Below are 12140 nucleotides of genomic sequence, written 5' to 3' on the forward strand. Positions count from 1 at the left end.
ATAAACAAGTGAATTCATGGATGACAGAAGCTTACAAATTTGATTCCTTCCGCTATTTCAACCCCCGACTCAAGGGCCAGGACTACAGGTCCCCAAATCCCCAGCTAGGTTGGCCAACAGCTCCTCTCAGATAGTCCCATCGTCCTGGGCTTCCCAAACCAGCCACGCTGGCTGTGGATGATGGAGCTGTAGTTCCACACACACACACCGTTTAAGAGCCCTGAAGGTTGCAGAAGCGCTCTTTGCTCCAACGTTCCACTAGAGGGCGCTCGTACACAAGCCACCTTCCATACACTCGTTTATAGCAGAGAAATTGGGTGGAAAGAATTGAACACACCGCAATAGAGCATGTACAGAGTGCTTTCAACAGATATAAACCAGGCTCCAGCCCTCGCATCCCTTCGCTTTCATTCTATTCTTCCCCCCAATCCAACTTTGCAAATGTTTGCTCCCAGGATCCAACGAAGCCGTCAAGCCTCAAGCAGTATATCTTCGTTTTTTGGGGGGGAGGATCACCTCGTGGTCCCCCATCCTTTCCTTTCTCCAGGCCAACCGGAGAAGGGTGCAAAAAAAAAAAAAGCTTTTCAGAAGCTCGAATGGGTTTGCCCGAGGGGGGGAGGGAGAAGAAAGGGGGGGCGAGAGCGATTTGGGGGATTCACACGTGCATCCCCGCCTTCAGACGTGCAAACCCACCCGAACGGGTTAAAAAAAAAAAAAGAGGTGGGAGAAGGTCCTCCTGGCCGCTAGAGGGCGCGCTGGCCCCCTTCTTTTTTTTTTTTCCTTTCCTTTCCCCCCCCAAGCCAGCCATCGAGCCAAGCCAGGCCAGAGCGGGCACAAATGGCGAGGCTGGCGCTTTTGCAAGAGGCAAGGAAGGGCTTGGAGTTTGCACAGGTAGGTGGCAGGCGTGCAAAAGGCGTGCAAGGCCTTTTGCAATCTGCAGTGGGGGGGGGGAGGTCCTCTTGCTTCTCCCCCCCCTCCCCCAGGTCTCTCCTGCCTCCCCCCCCCACCTTTCCCCATTGCAATGACCCAGCTGGAATTGCAGCTGTGCAAACGTTTTGCAAATTTTGCAAAAAACGGGGGGGGGGAGGAGAGAAGGGAGGGGAGGGGGGGTTTGCTGGGGACTCCCCCCTCCCCTTTTTGCCCCTCCCTCTCTGCTCAGCTGACTCTGGCCTGGTGGGAAAAAGGGGGGGGTCCCTCCTCCCTCCCTGCAATTCCTTCCCCTCCCTTCAATTTGGGGGAGAATCCCAGATCTCGTGTTTTCATTGCGCTTTTGGATCGGGGGGGGGGTCCATGGTGCGCAGCGGGGAGGGGAAGGGGTGGGAAGTCACCGGCTGGGGAGGATGGGGTCTGTACTCTTGAAGGTTCATCCCCTGCCTGCTTTCTCTGCCCATCCTTCGTCCCCCCCCCCTCCTCTTCTTCCCAACCTTTAACAGTAACAAGAGTTGGAAGGGACCTTGGGGGTCATCTAGCCCAACCCCTTTGCCCACGAATCGGGGATTCGAACCACCGACCTGCCGACCTAATTTGCAGTGATGGGCCGGAAACATCCAAATGATCCTTCGTTCCTGACTAGGGCAGCCAGCCAGCATTAAATACCAATAACAGATAGAATAACAGAGTTGGAAGGGACCTTGGGGGTCATCTAGCCCAACCCCCTTGCTCACGAATCGGGGACTCGAACCACCGACCTGCCGACCTAATTTGCAGTGATGGGCTGGAAACATCCAAATGACTAGTTCCTGATTAGGGCAGCCAGCCAGCATTAAATACCAATAACAGATAGAATAACAGAGTTGGAAGGGACCTTGGGGGCCATCTAGTCCAACCCCCTTGCGCACGAGTGCTGCACTGGGGATTTGAACCGCCGGCCTTCTTTTCCGAATGACAAGCCTGAGCGCCTTAACCCCTGAGCCACCTCTTCCCATCCCTCCGCCGTGCCTCGCCAGCGGTCGAGCCTCCAGCTCCCAGGGCAGTCTATCTGAGCGCTCATTATCTTGGGCACAGCCTGGTTTTTTTTACCCAGGCCTGGCTGGGGATGATGGGCGGAAGAGTCCCGTGCCCCCCCCCCCCGCTTCGAAACTGCTGGGTTTCGAAATGAATCATTTTGGGGGGGGGGGTGATGGGGAAATTGTTTGGGGTTGGCAAACAGGTGTTGTTGTGGGTTTCTCATTTCCTTTTTCGGTCTTTTCACACTCACACACACAGATACACACAAACACACACACACACCATAAAACTTGAAGCCAAAATTTGACTTCCGGCTTTGAAATTGGCACCTGCCAGTCACGCCAAGCAGCTAAGCCCCGCCCCTTTCCTCCCCCTCCCCTCACCCCATTGAGAGGACCACACCCCCAAAAACCCCCTTTTTTTTGCAAAATTGCACCGTGTCCAAATGACGTTTTTGGCTGAATCCGCTCCCGGCTCATGCCATAAAAAAAACAAAAACCTCAAACTGGGTCCTGCGTGCGAATGTCGCTTTGGGTTTTGCCAAAAATAAATAAAAATCGAATTGGATTAAGAAGCGTTTTTATCCTCTCCGCTCAACGCACCGGATTATTTTGTCTGTGTTTGTGTGTGTGTGTTTTTAAATGAAGCCTGTTGCAGACTGGCCTCCCTCGCAGGGGGAGCGTGCAGATCAGCCGTAAGCCCAGATCGGAGTAAAACCGTGGCTTGTGGGCACAGCCCAGGCGTTGGGCAAAGGCTCATAAACCGGGAAGGTTCGTGCCACGCTGTGTTTGGAGAGCATTGGGGGTGCCGACTGCAAGCAGCTTTGCAGGCGGGTTTGGGGTTCGAGGGGAAGCCTAGACACCCCCCAAAAGATTGAGGAGACGCCCATCTTCTTCAGCATCGTGGTTTAATGTAGGGCCTGTCTCAGCCGCCTCCCGGAAAACACACCTCAGATCTGTGGTTTCCCGCGAGTTTCCGCCGGAATTGACTGAAAACCAGCCCTTTTCCTGGATTTGCTAGATGTCCACCTGCGGGGAACTTTGCAAAAGTGACAAAATGCAATTTTAATCGCTTTAAAAACCCTCGTTTTGACCCCCACATTTCCTCTGCTCTGCCTTCGAAGCCTCCCCCGTCGACATTTTGTGTTGTGGTTGTCGTTTTTCGTTGTTGTTCCACGAGGATTTGTGCAAAAAAGTGCAAGGGGATTAAATCAAGAAGTAAACGGCTCGTTTAACGGCGACTCAAAGCTGCAACGGGGCTGGAAAAAAGGGATTTGATTGACCATTTTGATGCCCATAAAAATTTAAATTTGGGGATCACAAAGAGAGCCAAATTCACCGGCTTAGCAGCTGCTTCGTACTTACGACCGGCCGTCTCATTCCCCTTCTGTGACTTTCGGACCAGCCGCGTCCATTGGGGGGGGGGAAGGAGCCAGATTTGCTTAACGACCGGATAAGCAACTTAGGTATAAAACAAGGACGCGAGGAAAAGCCATCGAAAACTCAACTTAGGAAACGACTTGCTTAGCAACGAGGCGGGTTGTAAGTCGAGGAGCGAGGGGGGTCAGCCGGGGAGGGTGGCGAAAGAGGCGCTGGCGTGTTCCTGTTTTCCCCAGCCAGGTGAGGCTGGAGGGAGGTGTGAGTTGTCGTTGTGCCAGACCCGAAATAGAATTGTGACACCTGGGCACCGGCGGATCGCGGCGTCTGCCCTTGAACGCGGGGGAAAGTCCTCCTTTTGCGCCGCAATGTCTGTTCTTCTCCAGCCATTGAGACCCCCGTTCATGCGGAGAAGGAGGGCCCACTTTGGGAAAAAGAAAATAAACTAACTCCCCGCAAGCAGAAATGTAGCCCTTCAAGGAGAAAAGGGCCTAACTTTTAATGAGGAGGGAACTTTTGTCCTCCCCATCTCCTTACTATTATTTTTCAGCAAGTAAGACCCCATTAATTCAGAGAAGGAGGGTCCACATTAAAAAAACAAACCAGCTCCTTGCAAGCAGAAATGTAGCCTTTCAAGGAGAAAAATGCCTAACTTTCAATGAGCAGGGCATTTTTGTCCTCCCCATCTCCTTACTATTATTTTTCAGCATGTTAGACCCCATTAATTCGGAGAAGGAGGGTCCACATTTTTTTTAAAAAGCTCCTTGCAAGCAGAAATGTAGCCTTTCAAGGAGAAAAGGGCCTAACTTTTCATTGATGTGGGGATTTTTGTCCTCACTGTCTCCTTATTGTTTTTTCAGCAAGTGAGACCCCATTAATGCGGAGAAGGAGGGCCCACTTTGGAAAAAAAAAAAAAACCAACTCCCCGCAAGCAGAAATGTAGCCCTTCAAGGAGAAAAGGGCCTACCCTTTAATGAGGAGGGAATTTTTGTCCTCCCCATCTCCTTACTATTATTTTTCAGCATGTTAGAACCCATTAATTCAGAGAAGGAGGGTCCACATTTAAAAAAAAAACCAGCTCCTTGCAAGCAGAAATGTAGCTCTTCAAGGAGAAAAATGCCTAACTTTCAATGAGCAGGGCATTTTTGTCCTCCCCATCTCCTTACTGTTATTTTTCAGCATGTTAGACCCCATTAATTCGGAGAAGGAGAGTCCACATTAAAAAAAACAAACCAGCTCCTTGCAAGCAGAAATGTAGCCTTTCAAGGAGAAAAGGGCCCAACTTTTCATTGATGTGGGGATTTTTGTCCTCACTGTCTCCTTATTGTTTTTCAGCAAATGAGACCCCATTAATGCGGAGAAGGAGGGCCCACTTTGAAAAAAAATAAACCAACTCCCCGTAAGCAGAAATGTAGCACCTCAAGGCCAAAAGTGCCAAAATTTCAATGTGCATGGAATTTTTGTCCTCCCCATCTCACTATTATTTTTCAGCATGTTAGACCCCATTAATTCAGAAAAGGAGGGTCCACATTAAAAAAAAACCAGCTCCTTGCAAGCAGAAATGTAGCCTTTCAAGGAGAAAAGGGCCTAACTTTTCATTGATGTTGGAATTTTTGTCCTCACTGTCTCCTTATTTTTTTTTCAGCAAGTGAGACCCCATTAATGCGGAGAAGGAGGGTCCACTTTGGAAAAAAAAATAAACCAACTCCCCGCAAGCAGAAATGTAGTCCTTCAAGGAGAAAAGTACCTAACTTTCAATGAGCAGGGAATTTTCATCCTCACAGTCTCCTTACTATTTTTTTTTTCAGCATGTTAGACCCCTGTTAATTCAGAGAAGGAGGGTCCACCTTGAAAAACCAGCTCCCCGCAAGCGGAAAAGTAGCACCTCAACGCCAAAAGTGGCAAAAATTTCAATGAGCAAGGAACGTTTCTCCTCCCCGTCTCTTTACTATTGAGACCCTATTAATCCAGAGAAGGAAGGCCCATATGAGGAAAAAAACCAGCTCCCCGCAAGCAGAAATGTAGCACTTCAAGGAGAAAAAGTGCCCAACTTTTAATAAGCAGGGAATATTTCTCCTCCCCATCTCTTTGCTATTGTTCTTCAGCAAATGAGGCTCCTTTAATTCAGAGGAGGAGGGTCCGCCTTGAAAAACCAGCTCCCCGCAAGTAGAAGAGTAGCACCTCAAGGCCAAAAGTGGCAAATGATTTCAATGAGCAGGGAATATTTAGCCTCCCTGTCTCCTTCCTATTGCTCTCCAGCAATCCCCTTTAATTCAGAGAAGGGAGGTCCGCATGAGGGGAAAAAAACCCAGCTCCCCGCAAGCAGAAATGTAGCACTTCAAGGAGAAAGCAAAATTTTAACGTGTAGGAAATTCTTTGTCTTTTCCTTCCTTTTTCCCACCCCTGTTTTTCCAGCTCTTCGTTTTCACCCACGTCTCTGTGTGTGCCTGCTTTTTCCATGCCTCTGAGCATGCACGGAGTCCCGTGCCAGCTGTCGGTTTCGCGCCCCCACCCCCACCCCGGGACGAAAGGCCGGTTTGGGGAACGAGACTTTTGCTCTGAATAAATCTCGGGGGAAATGTTCTTTCCCTTTTTTCTCGTCGAGAAACGGGCATTTCCTCTTTTGACTCACCCAGCCCTTCCCCGGCGTTTTGCGTTGACTGCAAAAAAATATTTAAAAAAACACACACACACAAATACACAACTTGCACTGTCGCCACCCCAATTCGCAAGGCTTCTCCTTTCCAGCACCGGAGAGCCACCGGTTCGGGTCAGAGGATTCCAGAGGCGTTGTGGGGAGGGGGGATCCCGTTCGCTCATCCGGGGCAGCTGGGTATCGCGCCCCTCCCTTCCTTTGGCATCAGCCGTTCGGGTGGGTATGCGGTGGGCAGCGCCAGTCAGTTGGCCCAGGGTGACACCTGGGACGATAGAGGCCTTGGTCTGGAGGAGGAAACAGCAGTGGGGTGGGGGGGGGAGGCAGTGTGGGGGGGGGGGACTCCAGATCCCATGGTTCTTGAGGCCGGCAGTTGGCGCGATGGGCATCAATCAAAAGGAAGGCTTGCCAGCTTATGATTCAAAGAGCTTTTTAAAAACTTTTTCTTTATATTTTTAAAACATTCTTTAAACTTCCTTCTTCGCTCCTTTTTCAGCGTGTTTAGCCCGAAAAGATTTCCGCGTTTCTCCTCTTTTCTTTTTTAAAAAATTGTTTAAAAGAATACTCTTGATAATCTCTTTTTTTCAGTTTCTTTTTTCCTTTCCTGTACATTATTTTTTTACCCTTTCTTTCCTCCCTCTTGATTTATTTGCTGGTTTAAAAAAAAAACACTACCCACTTCTTTTTTTAAATATCTTTTTAATGTGTCTGCTTGGGGGGGGGGAGTGGGGCTGGACTAGATGGCCTACGAGGTCCCTTCCCACCCCTGTTAATCTGTTCAAAGGGTCTCCCCCTCACCTTTTTCATTTTTTAAAATAAAGACTTCTCTTCAAACCTCTTTTTCCCCCCCAGTTTCCTTTTCCTTTTCTCGTTTTTTTTCTTTCAAAAAAAACCCCAAACGCTCTTTAAACTTCTTTTTAAACTCTTTTTAATGCCTTTACGATGGGAAACGTACGCGCTGTTTTCGCGGCCGGCCTTCCAATCCGAACGTCGTCGAAACGATAGGGAGGAAATGAGAAGGACGAGAGGAAGGGTCTCACCAGACCTCCATGGCAACCGGAGCCCGCAATGTTCCGCACGGGCCTTCCGCCGTTGCCCGGACAGTCAAGCGGCCTATGGGGTTTGCTGGCATCATCACCCTCTCGTTTTTCTTCCCTCGCCGCAGATGCCGTGAGGCCGCGTCATGGCGGAGGAGTGGGCCCCGCAGCTGGTGGACTACTTTGTGGTGGCCGGCTTGGTGGACACCTCCAAACCGCTGGAAGATGACACCCAGGGGTCTCGTCCGGCCCGCCCGAGCGAGCCCATTGTGGACGTCGCGGTTATCGTCCGCTCGCAAGGCGAAGAGGTCCCTCAAGGTTTCACCTGTATCGACCGTACCACCTCGGGGCACCCTGTGGAGCTCAACACCAGCCTCCTCAACAACCCCCAGATGTTCGTTTGCTACCGGCGGGGGCGGGATAAGCCCCCCATCGTGGAATTGGGGTAGGTCGCGGAAGGTTCGGGTGGGATCCGGCAACCAGCCGAGAACAGCTATCCTGTCCTTTTCGGAGGCAACTCCGTACTATAATTCCCAGGATTGAGAGGGGCGCCTTATGCGTTCCACAGGTAGCATGCACAGCCCTCTCTGCGGGCACGTCAGCCCAGCCCAGCTCCACCGTGCATGCCTGAGGGGGCGGGGTGCATGCGTGGGAGGGCGCTTGCATTGTATTTTGAGGCCTTGCGCAGGTGTGGCCCACCTCGCGCCCCGTTTTGAGCCTGGAAAGCCGCCTGCACCAACCCGGGAGCCAAAATGGGCACCGGCGGGGCGCGCACATTACACACCGCGACAAAAAGATTACGCCGACCCAATGCCCTAATCCCGTTCCCTGAGAGGGTGAACGTGTACGACGTTTCTTTTTTTTTTAGGGTGCATTATGGGGGGAAGGACCAGCCCAAAGCGGGCTACAAAATCGTCGACACCACGCCCTACAGCCACTCGGCCAACCTGGCCTCGGGTGCGCCCGGACACCAGCACACCTTCCTGACGTATCGGCGGGCCAGCGAGGGGCAGGCCTTCAGCGCCTTGGGGATCACGGACATCTGCCTTATCATGCCCAGCAAAGGGGAGAGCACGCCGCACACTTTCTGCCGGGTGGACCGGAACCTCAACGCCGGGATGGTGAGTCGGAGGGAGGGAGGGTGGGAAACAACGGGTCCAAGGCGCTTTCGGGCGGCCGTTCGCGAGAGTCCCTCGCAGCCCGGCCCACTGGGTGGCGGGTGGTGGAAGGGGTCGTCTTGAGAGTCCCCCAGTGTTGGAAACTCGTGACCCCCGTGACGGGAGGAGGGGGGGCAGCTCCGTGGTTTTTTTATGGAAAGAGGCGGGAATCCGTTGCTGGTTTTGTGTCTCGTTGGACGAAGCCGATGGGCAACTTCTCGGATCTCGCCTGTTTCTCTGATGGACTGACACCCCGTCTTTCTCTCTTCTCCCCCCCAAAGTGGGGACCTGCCCTCTACATCTGCTACAAGATGGCGCTCGCCCAAGGAAACACCCTTGTCTACGAAGCAGGTAAGGAAAATACGGGAGACGTTTCGCGACAAACGAATCTTGGCTTTTGGAGGTTGGTTTACGGGGGCACAGTCTCCAAGGGCAGGCCCAGCCAAGCTCGGGAGGCGGTAGTCAATCCCGTAGTTTGCCAACTTCTTTGCAGAGGCAAAGAAAGAAAATGGTGCTTTCACCTCTTCACCATGCTTTATTTCTTGTTTTTTCCTTTTAATTATTTGTGAGAAATAGCGCCAGAAGCATCAAAATGGCATCGGAATAAAGATTTAAAAGCACATTCTAATTTCCTACTTTCTTACGAAGAGCTGAATATATCCTGTTGGTTTAAGAGGCAGGAAATTGCTATTAAGCTTCAAAATAAACATAAATATCAAGAATCACGAATATTTGCTCAACACACTAGCTGGGGAATTCTGGGAGTCCAACCCGTGAGGGATTCTGGGAATTGAAGTCCATCCCTCTTAAAAGGATTCTGGCTGGGGAATTCTGGGAGTTGAAGTCCACCTGTGAGGGATTCTGGGAGTTGAAGTCCATCCCTCTTAAAAGGATTCTGGCTGGGGAATTCTGGGAGTTGAAGTCCACCTGTGAGGGATTCTGGGAGTTGAAGTCCATCCCTCTTAAAAGGATTCTGGCTGGGGAATTCTGGGAGTTGAAGTCCACCTGTGAGGGATTCTGGGAGTTGAAGTCCATCCCTCTTAAAAGGATTCTGGCTGGGGAATTCTGGGAGTTGAAGTCCACCTGTGAGGGATTCTGGGAATTGAAGTCCATCCCTCTTAAAAGGATTCTGGCTGGGGAATTCTGGGAGTTGAAATCCACCTGTGAGGGATTCTGGGAATCGAAGTCCATCCCTCTTAAAAGGATTCTGGCTGGGGAATTCTGGGAGTTGAAGTCCACCTGTGAGGGATTCTGGGAGTTGAAGTCCATCCCTCTTAAAAGGATTCTGGCTGGGGAATTCTGGGAGTTGAAGTCCACCTGTGAGGGATTCTGGGAATCGAAGTCCATCCCTCTTGAAAGGATTCTGGCTGGGGAATTCTGGGAGTTGAAGTCCACCTGTGAGGGATTCTGGGAATCGAAGTCCATCCCTCTTGAAAGGATTCTGGCTGGGGAATTCTGGGAGTTGAAGTCCACCTGTGAGGGATTCTGGGGATTGAAGTTCTTAAAAGGATTCTGGCTGGGGAATTCTGGGAGTTGAAGTCCACCTGTGAGGGATTCTGGGAGTTGAAGTCCATCCCTCTTAAAAGGATTCTGGCTGGGGAATTCTGGGAGTTGAAGTCCACCTGTGAGGGATTCTGGGAATCGAAGTCCATCCCTCTTGAAAGGATTCTGGCTGGGGAATTCTGGGAGTTGAAGTCCACCTGTGAGGGATTCTGGGAATCGAAGTCCATCCCTCTTGAAAGGATTCTGGCTGGGGAATTCTGGGAGTTGAAGTCCACCTGTGAGGGATTCTGGGGATTGAAGTTCTTAAAAGGATTCTGGCTGGGGAATTCTGGGAGTTGAAGTCCACCTGTGAGGGATTCTGGGAGTTGAAGTCCATCCCTCTTAAAAGGATTCTGGCTGGGGAATTCTGGGAGTTGAAGTCCACCTGTGAGGGATTCTGGGAGTTGAAGTCCATCCCTCTTAAAAGGATTCTGGCTGGGGAATTCTGGGAGTTGAAGTCCACCTGTGAGGGATTCTGGGAATTGAAGTTCTTAAAAGGACTCTGGCTGGGGAATTCTGGGAGTTGAACTCCACCTGTGAGGGATTCTGGGAATTGAAGTTCTTAAAAGGATTCTGGCTGGGGATTTCTGGGAGTTGAAGTCCACCTGTGAGGGATTCTGGGAGTTGAAGTCCATCCCCCTTAAAAGGATTCTGGCTGGGGAATTCTGGGAGTTGAAATCCACCTGTGAGGGATTCTGGGAATTGAAGTTCTTAAAAGGATTCTGGCTGGGGAATTCTGGGAGTTGAAATCCACCTGTGAGGGATTCTGGGAGTTGAAGTCCATCCCTCTTAAAAGGATTCTGGCTGGGGAATTCTGGGAGTTGAAGTCCACCTGTGAGGGATTCTGGGAATTGAAGTCCATCCCCCTTAAAAGGATTCTGGCTGGGGAATTCTGGGAGTTGAAATCCACCTGTGAGGGATTCTGGGAATCGAAGTCCATCCCTCGTAAAAGGATTCTGGCTGGGGAATTCTGGGAGTTGAAGTCCATCCCTCTTAAAGTCGCCATCTTTGATGCTGACATCGATGTCTGAATCCTCCATCCTGTCAACTTGCTTGTTTTAAGCCAAGATGGCTTTCCTCCCTTCCCAGGTCTCCTCAGCCGCTTCCCGGAGGAGGACAACGAGGTTTTCCCACTCCCCGAATCGGTGCCCGTCTTCTGCCTTCCCATGGGGGCCACCATCGAAAGCTGGCCGGCTGACACCAAGTACAACCTCCCCATTTTCTCCACCTTCGTGTTGACCGGCGCCTCGGGGGACAAGGTAACGCGGGCGCAGAAAAAAGGGGGTGTGTGGAAAACCTGAGTTTCTTCGGGTGGGTGCTTTGCACCCCTAAGATCCACCTCTTAGTCCTCATCTTACGACCACCATCCAGCCCGACGCTTCCGTGGCTGAGCGGAACATCGGGGAAGTGAGCTTTGCTCCACTTTACGACCTTCCTTGCCCTCGTCATTAAGCAAATACACGCCGTTGTTAAGTGAGGAACATGGTAGTGAAGCAAATCTGCCCCCCCCCCTTTGTCAGAAGGTCACAAAAGGGGAACACATGACCCCCGGGACGACCGTGATAAATACCGAACCGGTTGCCCAACATCTGAGTCTGGATCACGTCAGCGTAGGGCGGTGGTCGTAAGTGTGAAAAAACGGCCGTAAGTCACGTTTTCCCCAGGCCTTTGGTCCCTCGTCACTAAACGAATCCGTTGTAAGTCGAGGACTACGAGTACCTGAATATTTCTGGCTGTTTTGAAATGGGAGGCCACCAAAATATCCGCCTAGATCTCCCTGGTGAGGCGAAGTGTGTCCGGAGTAACTCTGCTCCCTTCTCCTCCCTCTCCCCGTACTCCAGGTTTACGGGGCCGCCATGCAGTTTTACGAGTCCTTTCCCCGAGAGCGCCTCACCGACCGGCAGTCCATGTGTCTCAACCTCCTCACCGTGGTGGACCGCCGCCCCATCACCAACAAGTCCATCCAGACGCGGAAGAGCATCTGCGTTTTGTCTCACTGGCCGTTCTTCGACGTCTTCCGCAAATTCCTCACCTTCATCTACCGTTACAGCATCTCCGGACCCCACGTCCTGCCCATCGAGGCGTAAGTGGGGACTGCGGTGGGGGTGGAGTCCGGAGAAGGGGGTCCAGAGGAAGCCCACGGTGGATGGGGGTGAGGGTGGGGGAGAAGTAAGAAGGAACCGCCCTCTCTTTTCCCGTTCCCGCTGCGTCTTGCTGGCGTTCTCCGGTAGACTGCTCCTGGCTGTGGAGGCTTCGTCGCGAAGCCATTGAGCAGAAAGCAACATTCTGCAGGCTAGACTCTCCCGCCAGCTTCACGCAGTGGCCCAAACTGGGACGGACACCCCCCCACCCCACCCCTCCGTGTTGCGTCTATCACAACCGTTCAGAGGCTGAGACTGTTACAAAATAGGCTTGTCTGTTTTCAACC

The 12140-nt window shown here is 51.7% G+C and overlaps 1 protein-coding gene across 1 annotated transcript in view; it reads left to right on the forward strand.

The window, feature by feature from the left end:
- The first annotated feature begins 799 nt into the window (after positions 1 to 799).
- DENND4B (DENN domain containing 4B) overlaps positions 800 to 12140 on the forward strand; it is a 30550-nt gene continuing 19209 nt past the window's right edge. The window contains exons 1-6 of the mRNA XM_087705049.1: positions 800 to 891; positions 7142 to 7458; positions 7882 to 8134; positions 8452 to 8521; positions 10802 to 10971; positions 11554 to 11795. Coding sequence (XP_087561175.1) covers positions 7160 to 7458; positions 7882 to 8134; positions 8452 to 8521; positions 10802 to 10971; positions 11554 to 11795 — 1034 coding nt within the window. The 5' untranslated portion in view covers positions 800 to 891; positions 7142 to 7159. The remainder of the gene's footprint in view (positions 892 to 7141; positions 7459 to 7881; positions 8135 to 8451; positions 8522 to 10801; positions 10972 to 11553; positions 11796 to 12140) is intronic.

This window comes from Thamnophis sirtalis, unplaced genomic scaffold (assembly GCF_051295495.1).
Source record: "Thamnophis sirtalis isolate CommonGarterSnake01/CBP01778 unplaced genomic scaffold, rThaSir2_p1.2 scaffold_2, whole genome shotgun sequence".
Taxonomy (NCBI): Eukaryota; Metazoa; Chordata; class Lepidosauria; order Squamata; family Natricidae; genus Thamnophis; species Thamnophis sirtalis.